This window comes from Vanderwaltozyma polyspora, genomic scaffold (genome assembly GCF_000150035.1).
Source record: "Vanderwaltozyma polyspora DSM 70294 KpolScaffold1061 genomic scaffold, whole genome shotgun sequence".
Lineage (NCBI taxonomy): Eukaryota > Fungi > Ascomycota > Saccharomycetes > Saccharomycetales > Saccharomycetaceae > Vanderwaltozyma > Vanderwaltozyma polyspora.
The window spans coordinates 24,650-38,635 of NW_001834671.1; the positions used below are offsets into that span (position 1 = coordinate 24,650).

Here is a 13,986-nt window from a genome sequence, read left to right on the forward strand (position 1 = left end):
TACTTTTATTAGACGATATTTATGTAAAAGGAAAAGAAACACTATTTCCATGCTCTTCTATATATTTATTGTATACTGTTCGTATGCTCACCCACGCTCCATAATACATCGTACTATCTTACGTTCGTCTTTTTTTCCCAAGTAGAAGCTATGTTAGCTATTGCATGTCCCATCCCATCGATTGATTCATTGGTTAGCTGATTCTGGAAGATTCTACTGTGTGCTACGTAACAGTTAACCAAGAAGAAATCATAGACAAGAGAGAGATTAAATCTCTCTCATTTACCTTTCTTATTCATGAGATTAGCTAGGTTCCGTTACTTACTTACAAACTATATACAAATTTAATTTAATTGAATTTAATCTAATTTGGTCTAATTTGGTCTAATTTAATAGAAGTTCTTAGTATGAGGAGAATAAATAAATATAATAAGCACCACAAATTCAAATAGGTATTGTTAACAGCATTGAGTTTTTTTTATCAGTTAATTAGTATGAAGAAAGGGGGAGTAATTAAGTATTCCTCCTTTACCAATTCCTTATTTTAAAAAAATGCAAAAACCAAAAAACGTAACCTTTTGAATTCATTTAATTGCCTTCATAGTTCATTTGTTCGCTCAACTATTTTATTTTGGGTTCTTTTCTTATTGTAATTAGTCGTCTCTCATATAGTCATTAATTTAAAACTGGCACAACTTTAGAGTCATCGTGATTTGGTTTATCACCAGTAGGATGAATTCTACCATTTGGTATTCTATAAAGGGCACCACCAATTGGATCAGCTTGATTTGTTGGATGCTCAATATTCAAATTAGCAGTAGTAACAATAATATCTTCCTTGTAAATACAACAACATGAAGCTCTAGCTTGAGGTATTTTAAATTGTTGCAATAAATTACCTGTCTCCAAATCGTAGGCTTGAACTTTTGATGTTGACCAGACAGATACATAAATAACATTAGTATGGTAATCAACGATACTTCCATCAGGTTCTGGTGATGCGAATCCCTTATTAGAACCGTTATTAATAAAATCGATCAATAATTGTTTCTCTTGAGTCTTGTGATTATATTTCCAAATAACAAAATTCAAAGAATCTGTGATATAAACAATATCATTATTCTTACCATCCCAATGGATTGAATTTGGAATTTTAATGTGATCATAAAACATTGTCAAAGCATTTTTTTCAATGTCGTAGAGTAAAATACAACCTTCATCGGTAACTTGGAACTCAAATGAGTTCATCAAACCCATTAAAATGAATTTACCACATGGAGAAACATTACCATCATTTGATCTCAAACGAGAGAAACGATCATAAGTCAAATCTTTACATTGATCATAAGTAACCAAATACTTCCATTTACCAGTATTTAAATCAATCTTACCAATACCGAAACGAGAACCAAACATAGCAGAGGTTTTATCAATTGGGAACACCACACCAACAGATTCTTTGCAATTGAATTTGGTGAAAGGATATTCACCATCATAGGTTTCTGGGGTGATCTTGAACATACGGTGACCTTCTACCTTGTCGATATTGTCTAAAGTATGAATCTCAGCTTTAAAGATATCAACCCAAAACAACATATCATGGTAAACAGATACACCTTCTGACAGTTTTGCAGTCTTGTCATGGTAAAAAATTGGCAATTGAGAGTAATCAGCTACAGACATAGTGTATATATATATACGAGTGTGATATTAGTATTCGATACTTTTAGTAATAAATAGATATAGTAGAAAATAAGCTATATTCAATATAAGAAAGAATAGGGGTTTTATATTTCCACCGAAACAGGTTTTAATCTTGATTAGATAGAATTGATTAAAACTGAATAAAAAAAACTTGAGAAAGGTATTCAATATCAGAATGACCCCACAATCAATTGGAAAAGAAAGATCTAACCTTATATATATATATTACTGTCGATAGAGTATGATATAACCACCACAACCTCTTTAGTTTCCCCAGGATACAACAAGTTAGTTGCTAATGTAATGCAGCCAGTTGCCTGAATTTCGAACCAGATCGAGTGATCGAAATTGTTTTCGTTATAATGTATTGGAGGCAGAAGGAGGGAGCGGTATTAATCGTAAGCTTTATATAGCAGCAATAGATGTAAAAAATGCGTAGTACGTCATAAGATTAATCGTAGTAATTGAAAAAAAAATTAAAAATGCACCATTACTTCGAGAAAAGGTTGGGAACAAGTCGAAGTATTCAGCATATTCCATTTCGAAGGAGGCTATTAATTACGGGTTTGTTGCAAGACTGTGAGTTACTAAGCAAGTAGTCGACTACCTAATTTAAAAACGGTGTGATAAGTTATTTTGTTCAACAAATCAGAAAGTGTGGATTGAGAATCAAAGTTGATATGAAACCAATTTGACAATTGATGAAGAGGTGTGGCGGATGTGAGCTGATACACCATCAACAGTTTTCTTTCAAGATCAATCAATTGATTGGTTCTTGTTGTTGCCAAGACGTGGATAGCCAAATCGATTACGTTTTAAGACGTTTCACAAATTAGTTTAGTTTAGTTTAGTTTAGTTTAGTTTAGTTTAGTTTAGTTTAGTTTAGTTTAGTTTGGTTTGCCTTGAATTGAATTGAATTGAATTGGATTGAATTGAATTGATTCTGAATTGATTTGATTTGATTTGATTCTGATTTTGAAGGTGCATATAATAAGTGTGAGTGTTCTTATTTAAAAGTACAAGCATAAGCATGTGGTAAAATAAAAAAGGGTTGATCAGTACTTGAATGCATGTATTTAAATATTTTGTATATTTGAGGTGTTTCTTTTTGAAGTTGGAATAAATTAATAACTTCCTTTCATTATAAAAAGAAAAGACGAAATCAAGATCTGTACACGTGAAATTCACGTGAACTAACAAAATATAATTTCTATATCTTGTGTATGGAAGGATAGACATATAGACACATTTGTAAATTATAAACTCAGTGTACTTATGAATTCATCATGTAAGACCTTTTTTTGTTTCTTTTCCACGCCTTCCAATTACCCATTTTTATTATAAACTTGTAACGTTTGCAAGATTTGGGTTTTTAAGGAATATCGATCTGAATAAGAAACCATCAAACAATCACTTACTTTCCAACAAAATACATACAAGTATAATGAAATATAATATAGCCTTGGCCCCCCAAACGAGACCTAACACATCAACATCAGCAGCATCAGCATCAGCAGCATCAGCATCAGCATCAATACTAACATTAACAATACAACAATATATACTTTTTTATTTACACAACCATACTTGATAACCTCATCTCATTGCATTTGATAACAGTAAATAAATCTCACACATCTCACATCTCACTTGAAAATTACCCAAGATACAAAAAATAACGGTAGAACCGTACTGATGATACTCATCTACCCGGATCTCCAATTTTAATACACATTTCATCAAATTTTCCTTTCTTTTGTACTGATGCTGACCAAAGTACTCTTACTCAAAAAGATTAGAAATGTTGATTAATCAATCAACCAATCTGTCGGTGTTCTCCCCTTTCACTCGGGAGAAAATAAAACCTAAACAAAAACTAAATTCTACTCTCCTGACTACATTTCATATCTGTATTGTTAATTCGGATTTGGCTAAAAGTAATAGCAAATACCAAACTAGTATAATGTTTCTTGTATATTTTTCATTATCGTTATAGTCGATGTGATATTATCACTATTATTTTAAAAGTCAACCACACCAACCGATATCAGAAACTGTCGTGAGGCAATTTCTCTCGGGAGCCGTATCTCATTCATTCCATTTTTTCCTAGCAGAAAGAGATAGAGGAAGAAATTGAGAGAGAAAGAGATAAAAGAAACTCTTTGTCATTCATTGTATTCTCACAGTCTTGTTGTATAATACAAATTTACAATACATATATATTTTATTCAATGTAATAACATAATACCACCATCACCAGCTGAAATTTAATAGAACACTTGGACCAAGAACACACACCTCTTGGATGGTATGCTATCAAACACCGAGTTTAACCTAAACATCTTTCTCTCATTGCACTGTCCTTGGGTAAACCCGTAACAATACCATAAGAGATATCTTTATCTTTCTTCAATCTCTACCTGATTTCTTGGCCTTGTCTGATTTCAACAAGCGGTTTCTACCACACATATCATATCATATAATATCTTATTCTCATAATTGCCTTCTTTATTTTATTACAATTGAATTGTACTAAGTTAACTTTAGTTGAACTGTACAAGAGCAAACTCGACTGAACTGAACTGAACCACTGGTGCGTACGTGCTTACTTGCTGTCTTTTCTCATCACAAATTGTCTTGTCTCCCAAACGAACAATTTTGTATACATTTTTTGCTCTATTCTATTTTTCCGACAGGGGTTACTTGAACACTCAGAGTTACTTAGCGTTATGTTTCAGTACCCAGGTACTTCCATATCGGGCATTTGCTACTCTTTGGTTTTTGTTTACCGGTTCCCATTTTCGGACACCCAGTTGTTGTTGCTTATCCGTTTCCAGAAACACATACCAATTTTGGAAACCGAAGCTGTTTACGGTTATTTCTCATCTCCTACCGCTATTTTACAATGACGTTATAACATTTTTAACCTGTTTTGTTTTTACCTCATCTCTTCTTTTCACTTCCCTTCACTTCAATTGACTTGACTTAACTTGACTTAACTCGACTCGACGTAACAATTGTTTGCATTACATTACTGTTCGAAACTTGGAACTCTTAAATTATATTTCTCTCGGCTACTTGACCTTACTGAGTAATTGAAAGCTTTTCTGATACTCTTTCTACACTCTAGTTACCTGGCATCGAACCAAGGCAATGGATGATACATCATCCTTGTCCGTTTCCACCTCTCTCTTTGCGTTGTATATTGTATTCTTTTAAATTTTAGATGAATTATTGCTTTCAGCAATAATTCATCCAAAGTTTGTTACAATTTATCCAGCACATACAGAGTGAAAGGCATGAACATGCACACCCATCCCGAGCTTAAGGTTTTGAGGGTATTATTTGTTTATGTTATAAAATCGTCCCTTATACAGTAATTTCTCTTGTCCATTATACATCGAAAGTTGTAAAAATGCAAAGCAAGGAATAACTAAAGATAAAAATGAATGAACCACACTAGTATTGAAGCACAACAAGGGAAAAACAATAAAATGAAATAAGATAAAACTTTTTTTGTTATCAAGAAAGTACTTACTAAGCTAATAGTTTCTACCCTTCTATCAATGCATTGGATAACTCTAAGAAAAAATTTTTTTTTTCATCAATTCCTAATTAACTTTTCAATTCCCAAACTGAACAGCTCTCTAAATATAAATATCCTCTTATTTCAATTTCAATACCTTTTCTAAATTTCTTTCCTTTCTCACTTCAACCTTTCTTCAAAAATATTTATTTATTAGTATTATCTCATCTACTCTTCCTACTAACTTTTTTGTTTAAATTCTCCGAAACAAACCTTGCGTCAGCAAATACCATAATTTAAAAAGAGATGTCTGATTTCGTAGACTTAATGAAGAGAGGTGGTAACCAAGCCATCAGAATCAACCCTCCAACTGGTGCTGATTTCCACATCACCAACAGAGGTTCTGATTGGTTATTCTCAGCATTCTGTGTTTTCATGTTCTTTGCCCTATTATTAATTGCTTTAATGTTCAGAAAACCAGTTACCGAAAGAAAATACTATTACACTGCTATTGCCCCAATGTTCTTCATGTCCATTGCTTATTTCACCATGGCTTCTAACTTGGGTTGGACTCCAATCAGAGCTGAATTCAACCACGTCAGAACTAGCACTCAAGTTGAACACCCAGGTTACAGACAAATTTTCTACGCTAGATACATTGGTTGGTTCTTGGCTTTCCCATGGCCAATTATTCAAGCTTCTATCTTAGGTAACACCCCATGGTTACACATGGCTTTCAACGTTGCTATGGTTGAAGTTTTCGTCGTCTGTTGGTTGATTGCTTCTTTGATCCATTCTACTTATAAATGGGGTTACTACGTCTTCGGTATCGCTGGTGCCATTGTCTGTTCCATCTCCGTTATGACTACTACTAACAACTTGATCAAGACTAAGAACGATGCCAACTTAAGAAAAGTCTTTATCTACTTCTACTCTATCATTATGTTCTTCTGGTTCACTTACCCAGTTGCTTTCGGTATCTCTGAAGGTGGTAACGTTTTGCAACCAGATTCTGAACATATTTTCTACGGTATCTTAGATTTATTGATGATGTGTGCCGTACCATTGATCTTCGTTGTCATCAGTGGTTACATGGGTGCTGAAAGAATCGAAGGTAAGAAGTCTAAGGATGTCGAAGCTTTATCCAGTCCAGCTTCTCCAAAGATTGGTTCTCCATCTACTTTAGCTTCTCCAAAATCTCCAAAATCTCCAAAGTCACCAAAGTCTCCAAAGTCTCCAAAATCTAAGAAGTCTAAGAAGTCTCACAAATAATCTAATTGATAAGATTGAATGAATATTATTGATCTTTTCAACTAGAATTATAAAAAATTTAAAATCTCATAAAAATAAATTTACTAATCATTTTTAATTTCACCATATTTGTCATCAATGTTTGTCAATTGTCGTTCATATAAGACTATTTCCCTTAATAATCGTCCTGGAATTTTTCTTATCCATTGAATTTATATAAATTGGTTTCCCCGGTTTTACAAATTAAAAGAATCATGCCTTTTATATAAATCATATTTGATATTTTTGTATAATACCCAATGCAATGTCATAATAAATAATCATTAATAAAATTTTATAAATTTACTTAACGTTACCTCATTAATAATAAAGTATTAGTTTGNACTTTTAAGAAAATCAAAAAAAGGTAAAGATTGGGTCTTGTCATTGTCTTAATGCATTACTTATTGGGAATGTTCGAAATTTATATTTCTTTATTAGAATTACATAATCTATAAATTGTCATTATATTTTTACAAATGTCGTTCCTTAAAATTGCATGGCCAACTTTACCATGTCAAGATATCTTGCTCCGCGGCGTTGCTATTTCCTGCCCAAACTTCCTCCAACCTATGTAGGTTATGTTCAGATAATCTAGAAAATGTGCTACTGTTTAAGTGGTAATAATTCCTAATGACATCTTTAGTTTCTTCATCATTTGCATTTAGACCTGCTATTAGAATAGCAAAATTGGAATAACATGTTCTGCGGTTTTTTGGTGGTTCATCACTATCCAAAAATTTAAAAAATGAAGTTATACGTTTGACCACTTCCTGTATTATTGGCGAAGTTTTCCTTATGTTTAGTAATTTCAATAAAACTATCATTAAATAAGATAACACTTGAGTTTGGTGTGAAATATCATACCAACTAATTGCTATCTCTTCACCGTTTCGTAACTTAACCAAATCAATAGCGTTATCCTTTATTTGGCTTTTACTTGGGTGGGACTGATTATCAAGAGGGATTATACCACTTTTATTAATAAATTCGTAATCTAACTGCCTATCAATCTCTACCAATATTTTCTGTGTAGCAAAGTACGACAAACTCTCACCAGGTTCTTCTTCTACCATTGTGCCTGGGCTGACAATGGTTCTTTGAAAAGATAATGGCAAATTGCTCAATTCACCAGCAATTATCTTACCATTTTCATTCTTACTTTTGTTAATCCGTTGCAATTTATTCAGTGATTTCATTACCTCTTTAATGACTATATCAAAGTCTTCTTTATGACCTCTCAGCAGATTAAATTCATTTAGCGGTGTCATTATATCTAGGTACTTTAAGGAGTCAACGTATTGATAATCATAGGGGTTGAAAATTAAATCGATATCACAGTCTGATGTCAGTGAGCCACCAAAATTTGTACTAATACTAGCAAATGTCTCCATAATTTTAAACCAACATTTTGCAACATTCAATACTTTAGAAGAATTACCTTCATGTATTTTCTTGAAAAGGTCAATAATACCTTTCAAATGTGATCGCCATTGTGAATTCATCGTATATATACAATCCCAGGCCAGCATTATCACTGTCAATATTATAGGTTCTATTTTATTAATGACATTAGATTCATTTTGAAACTGTTCATCAAGACATCTTAGACAATGAGATAGATATTGACAATAGTTTTTTTCATCTTCTAAATCTTCAGTTTTTCTATGCTCAATTGATGCACCGACTGCCAATATAGCAGATAAGAGATATGATTCACCCTTCGCAAAAGATAACAAAATATCTCGTAGTGGATTACCTTGATCTTGGAAAAATGGTGCAATTGAATCCATGCAGTCATAGTAAAATAGTTTTAAATATTTCTCATGGATATCACCCAATTTCAACGATGATAGATCGGTGTTAAATGTAATTATGCTATTAGAATTGAATGATATAGGAACGGAATTCAGAGTTTCCTCCTTTGAGATTAGTTCTGGTAATTCTAAATCAAATGAACCCAAATCCTTTAAATCTTCATTCAACTGGAATGAGTCATGAAGTTTCATATTTACAATATCATTTAGATTTTGGATCAATAGACTTGCATCATAGCCAGATACTTCAGATGTTATACTATGATTCCCAAATGCATCTTGTATACCTTGTTTAACAGTACCGTTGACATTTAGTACATTTTTCTGTATATCAGTGTAAGTATTTCTTAGTTCTATCTTAGAAGGCGTTACGACTGTGGAAGAGCAATGTTCTTCCACAATATTTTCAGTTGATTTACCATTTCTTTTCTTGTTTTTAGGATTCAAGACATAAACACATTCACGATTCAGACGAGAACATTGCCAACAGGTAGGTTTAGTCTCATCACATTTCATTCTTCTCCTTTTACATTCTGCACAACCATTTCTTGAATATTTTCTTTTAACTACATTACCCTTTGAGTCTTTAATAGTTGATGTTACTGAAGTTTTAGGTTTCAATGAAGGTGCAATATAGTCATTAGGACTACTAGCATTAGTCGATGGACCAGAAACATATCTAATATTGCTTGATACAGACTCTAAATCCAGGTTACCATAATTTGGAGTATCAGCAGCACTACCCTGCTCCGGAAAAAGATTTGAAGCTAATTTATCTGCGCTTGAGATAGATGAGTTACTACTATAGATAGAAGAAGCATTCACATCCTTTTTCTCAGAATTAGCACTGCTACTTCTACTATCATTACTTCTCGTTTCCTCAGTTTCGAACATTTTCCATAACTATCTTCAATATATCTACCGTTCTAACTTATGGTTCCCAAATTATTAATATGTATAATCAGTAAAACTTGGACTGGCGATGACTAGATTAAGCAACACCTTGACTAATAACGTTTGATTTCTTCAGCTTCCCCTCCTCTTGACAAAAAATATTGTTGCAGGATTTGGAAACCTTAACTTAGTGATAAACTATAAATGACCGACTGAATAAACAATTTTAGCGGTTGATAGCCACATTTACTTAAACTAACAATATCAGTTTCAATAGTCATTTCTAAAATTCCTTTGGAAAATTTTTCATTAATGCTGACTTAATTTTTTTTCATGCGGGAAACTTTTTCATTGCATTTCGATTTGATCCATCCTTATTAATGCTGTGCGATGAGGTCAAGAAAAAGCAAGATGGCATTTCTATTCACTGATAGAGATAGTTGATAAGAGATCAGAAACCGACCTAACTCATATGATATTGCGATTTTGACAACTTAAAACTCACTCCTTATAGAGAGTAATGGCCTTATCGTTTGTAGTTTTCGGTTAAAGAACTCTTAGAAAGTAACGCTATGATTTTGATCAATCATTTTGATTAACATTTTTTTTGTAATAGTCTATCAAGGATATCTGATGGTTTCAGATATTGAGTATTAATATCTTTGGAGATACTAATCCATTCTGGACCATGTGTTGGTTCTACTTCTTCAATTTGTTCTCTACACGAATTAATAGGGGTCTTCAATTTTATGTAACATCTTGCTAACCATACCCAAGAGTCACCATAACGAGGGTTGCTCTTTGTACTTCTATGTAGCCATTTTAATGCTGTTTGGAATTGTAGGTCTTGATAAAATGAAATCCCTATTTCGAGTAATGTTAGGTAACTATTAGAGGTATTCTTTAGAGCATCTTGGAAAAGGGTTTTCTTGGATATTGGCTTCTTTGAGTTTGATAATTTGATCTTCTCTACCCATAGTACCGCACTAGAAGATAATTGCTTTAAACCTTGAGACACAACTAACGAGGCTTGTTCAACATTGCCCAGTCTTTTTTCCAGCTGAGCCTTTGCAAGGAATAGCAGTTCTTCCTTTGGATTTTTTAATATAGCCATATCCAAATCAGCCCTTGCCTTAACTGAATTATTGAAACTACATTCATCTAATTTAGATAATGAAACCCATAATGCTGGGCATGATGGAATTTTCTCAGTCCCATATTTTAACCATTTTCGGCTACTTTCAATATCACCAATAGTTTCATATATTTGTCCTAATTGTAAGTAAAATTTATGATTCGAGCTAAATTTTTGAATATAATCATTTTCTAGTAACTGTATTGCCTTTTCGTTTTCATTCTGATACCTTAAAAAACTAATATACTTGTAATATAACCTTTCAATATTTGGAACTTCATCAACTGGTAATTTTTGAATGGAATCTTCGAATAGCGACCTAACTTCTGCTAACCTAGAGGACCGAGAGAATAGTTTTATTTTAGCTAACCAAATATCAAGGTTTTTTGGTAGAATAGTTAAGGTTTGTTCTAATATCTTAATTGCTCTATCAACATCACAATCTTTTTTCCACACAGCCTTTGAATACATTAATGCTAAAACAGGATATCCTTTAAGTACATCACTCCCTTGGTGGCCTTCAAATAGTATGGATTGAAAGACATCGAATAGAATAGATGATTTATTATCTGTGTAGCAAATATCTGATAACAGTTTCCAGAGAGATAATTTTCCTGGATTATGCTGTAAAAGATACTTTAACACAGTTATTTTTGAACTGGTAGATTCTAAGTTCTTGATTTGTTGTATGTTTTCTGAGGAATAAAGATCTCCACTTTCAGATATTAAAGCTGCTATTATTATTGCTTCAGAGGTATATTTAGCAGTTGGCTCTTTTCCTAAATTTTGGGCCTCTTTAATCCAAGTTAATAAAGGGAGGGTTGTTCCATTTTCCTGTAGTTCTTTGATTCCGTCTATTAAAAAGTCAACAATTGTGTCCACAGTACAATTTTTATTAAACTTTTCTTCGATGTTAGCAGCCATGATTAGTACTTGAGGCTCGTTGGGTAGAAATGTTTTGACTTTATTAAGAGAAATCTTTGCATCATCATGTGGTTGAAATTTAACTAATGTCTTCCAAAGATAAATGCTCTTAGGAACAAACTGAACCGCCTTTAAAGCAATTCTCAACTTTTCATTATCTTCTGATTCATATTCTATCGCCAATTTCCACAATTCTTCTTGATTTGAGATTTCTTGAATTGCTTTTCTTACCACTCTTTGCTTATTGATAGTCTCATCTTCTAAATCAATCGCCTTAATCCATAGCGCCAAAGAGTCCGGATTGAATCTAATAGCCTTGGCAACTAAAGTTTTGCATAAATATTTATCGATTTCATTTAAACGTATATTTTCCAGCCAAATATCCTCACTTCTAGGACAGTATTTAGATCCATCTGCTATGATTGACCTAGCCGCTTTAATTCTTCCACCCCTTTCCTCTAGCCTTGCAGAAGCCAGCCATCCTTCAGGGTGTTGTTTGTCTGATTTAATATAAGATTGTAAAATAACACGCATGTTATTGACACTATCATCATTTGTCTCATCATTATTTGGTGCAATACCGTCCAGTTCCTGTAAATATTTTCCCACATCATCTTTTTTCTTGTCTTCAAACCCTGTATCCATTAAGCTAGAATCCAATTGTCTTCCTAAAAGTCTATCTCTTTCTTCAGTCAATTTTGAAAGATTTAGCTGATTTGACAGTAGGGTATCTGGAGCAGCATAAGATTTCCTTAATAGTTGATCTTCCAGTCTTTGCCTTTTGTTCCTTTTTGTAATGTCACCAGCTTCTGGTATATTTAACCATTGATCATCAGTAACGTTCGAAAGAGATTGTTTTAAGTCGTTAAAATTTCCTGAAATTTTAGTAGAATTAATAACATTAATAACATTATTATTATCGTTGTTGTGGTTGTTACTAGCTTCATTTTTTTTATTCCATGCTCTACTCCGTTTAGCTAATTTTGAATCAATGTCTCCAAAAATTTTTTCAGCCTCTAAATCTTCGTTAATATCATTTTGCTTGAAGTTATAACTGGATGTCCTTATATTTTCACCTTGTAATCTTTTAGGGATCTTTTTATTGTTGTCACCTCTAGTTGAGAAACCTGTAGCACCTCTTCCAATACCAGGAATATAACCAGGAGGAGGATCCTGGTCTAAAAAAGCTGGTCTTTGCATCCCACTAGTTCAAGCCCAAGTGTATAATCCTAATTTCTCAATTGGATTGGTCTGAAATATAATAATTCTCCTATCAATTTAAGAGACATCCCCATTTTAACCTCGATGAGGTTTAACATTTTTCAATAACAGACTTTAATTTTAATTTTTACATTTTTTTGCCAAAAATTGTAAAGTAATAGCAGTGAAAGCTGCCAGTAGCTTAGTTAATTCGATAGTTGAGAACTTAGGAAGAAAGTAAAACCACCTGAAGACGAATATATATTACCAAAATTGTAATAAAGACTTTAATTTCTGATAAAATGTTACAAAAGTACCATTAAACTGGAATAATTTAAAATAAATCACATGCCAAAACTAAAGGTATTTGAGTATAATGAATTTCCTACACAAACAACAAGCAATTGGAGGGTTGGCCGAGTGGTCTAAGGCGGCAGACTTAAGATCTGTTGGACGGTTGTCCGCGCGAGTTCGAACCTCGCATCCTTCAAAGTTTTTCCATCAGTTTTTTTTTTGGTTTTTGGATTCTTTGTACCATACATAACCAACCATTATTATATAATATGGTATTAATTATTTAACCTATCCTTATTTTAAATCTGTTTGAGCTGACATACAAACGAGTTAAATTACTATCTAATCCAGAAACATGTTCCTTACTGATTTATACATCTTAGAATAAGGTAAATGAGACTAATTTATTTTTTCAGGATATATTTTATATCAAGTAACTTCTCTACTTTCTTTGGCACGTCAATACAGCCATCACAAGTTATGTAGCCATTTACAGAACTTGTGATATAACAAGAAGATAATCAAGGCTTTAAATTTTGACCATCTTAAATAAGTAAAGGTACTAAAAAGAAATAAGAAGTACAATGGTGGTGGTTTCTTGAACGAATGAATTGTAACTTTCTATACATCGCATTGTATCTATTTAGAGTGAAGCGAACTTTAACCTGCTTTCATCCAGAGATCATTGCTATTATATAAATATTGATAACTTTATCATTTACTTCATTAGTGCAAGGTAAAGCAAGATACCAAACAGACAGCTAGTAGAGTATAAATTACGAAATTTTTTGTGTCAAAAGGTTCAATACTATTTTCAAACCAGTATTGCTATTGTCATTAAAGATCAGTTCATTCAATTATATATACATTTCTATGATTTAAATCCCAAATTCAATATTGGCATCTATTATTAATATTATTATTAATAGAGGAAAATAACATTCACTTTATTGTAATAGAATAAGTTTCATGAATTACGGCATTTTAAAAAGCTTCATCTAAAAAATAAGGACTAATTCATCTCCCTATCTATCTATTAATCTATCTCTCTATCTCTCTATCTGTATACCTTCACTGTTAAATTATTTGCTATCTCTTTTAAGATTGGAACTCAGAATAAAACATATTCAAGTTTGTTCTTCCTTCCCTCTTTCCTTCCTTATCATTGGTCTATAAAGTATTTAACATTGCTTTTAGAAGGG

At 32.5% G+C, this 13,986-nt stretch overlaps 4 protein-coding genes and 1 non-coding gene across 5 annotated transcripts; 2 read left to right on the plus strand and 3 right to left on the minus strand.

Annotated features, from left to right (window-relative positions):
• Positions 1–675: 675 nt before the first annotated feature.
• Positions 676–1,683, minus strand: Kpol_1061p9 (regucalcin; the record flags this gene model as incomplete). The annotated part of the gene is made up of 1 exon (XM_001645395.1): positions 676–1,683. The coding sequence occupies one exon, from the start codon at positions 1,681–1,683 to the stop codon at positions 676–678; it is 1,008 nt and encodes a 335-aa protein (XP_001645445.1).
• Positions 1,684–5,536: 3,853 nt separating this feature from the next.
• Positions 5,537–6,502, plus strand: MRH1 (Mrh1p; the record flags this gene model as incomplete). Its single annotated transcript, XM_001645396.1, has 1 exon — positions 5,537–6,502. One exon carries the CDS (start codon positions 5,537–5,539, stop codon positions 6,500–6,502), a length of 966 nt encoding a protein of 321 aa, XP_001645446.1.
• Positions 6,503–7,029: 527 nt separating this feature from the next.
• LYS14 (Lys14p) lies at positions 7,030–9,231 on the minus strand (the record flags this gene model as incomplete). The annotated part of the gene is made up of 1 exon (XM_001645397.1): positions 7,030–9,231. One exon carries the CDS (start codon positions 9,229–9,231, stop codon positions 7,030–7,032), a length of 2,202 nt encoding a protein of 733 aa, XP_001645447.1.
• Positions 9,232–9,826: 595 nt separating this feature from the next.
• PRP6 (U4/U6-U5 snRNP complex subunit PRP6) lies at positions 9,827–12,490 on the minus strand (the record flags this gene model as incomplete). Its single annotated transcript, XM_001645398.1, has 1 exon — positions 9,827–12,490. The coding sequence occupies one exon, from the start codon at positions 12,488–12,490 to the stop codon at positions 9,827–9,829; it is 2,664 nt and encodes an 887-aa protein (XP_001645448.1).
• A 406-nt stretch (positions 12,491–12,896) lies between these two features.
• Positions 12,897–12,980, plus strand: Kpol_1061trna2. Its single transcript has one exon. It is a non-coding gene; the product is annotated as a tRNA-Leu (tRNA).
• The last annotated feature ends 1,006 nt before the right edge of the window (positions 12,981–13,986 follow it).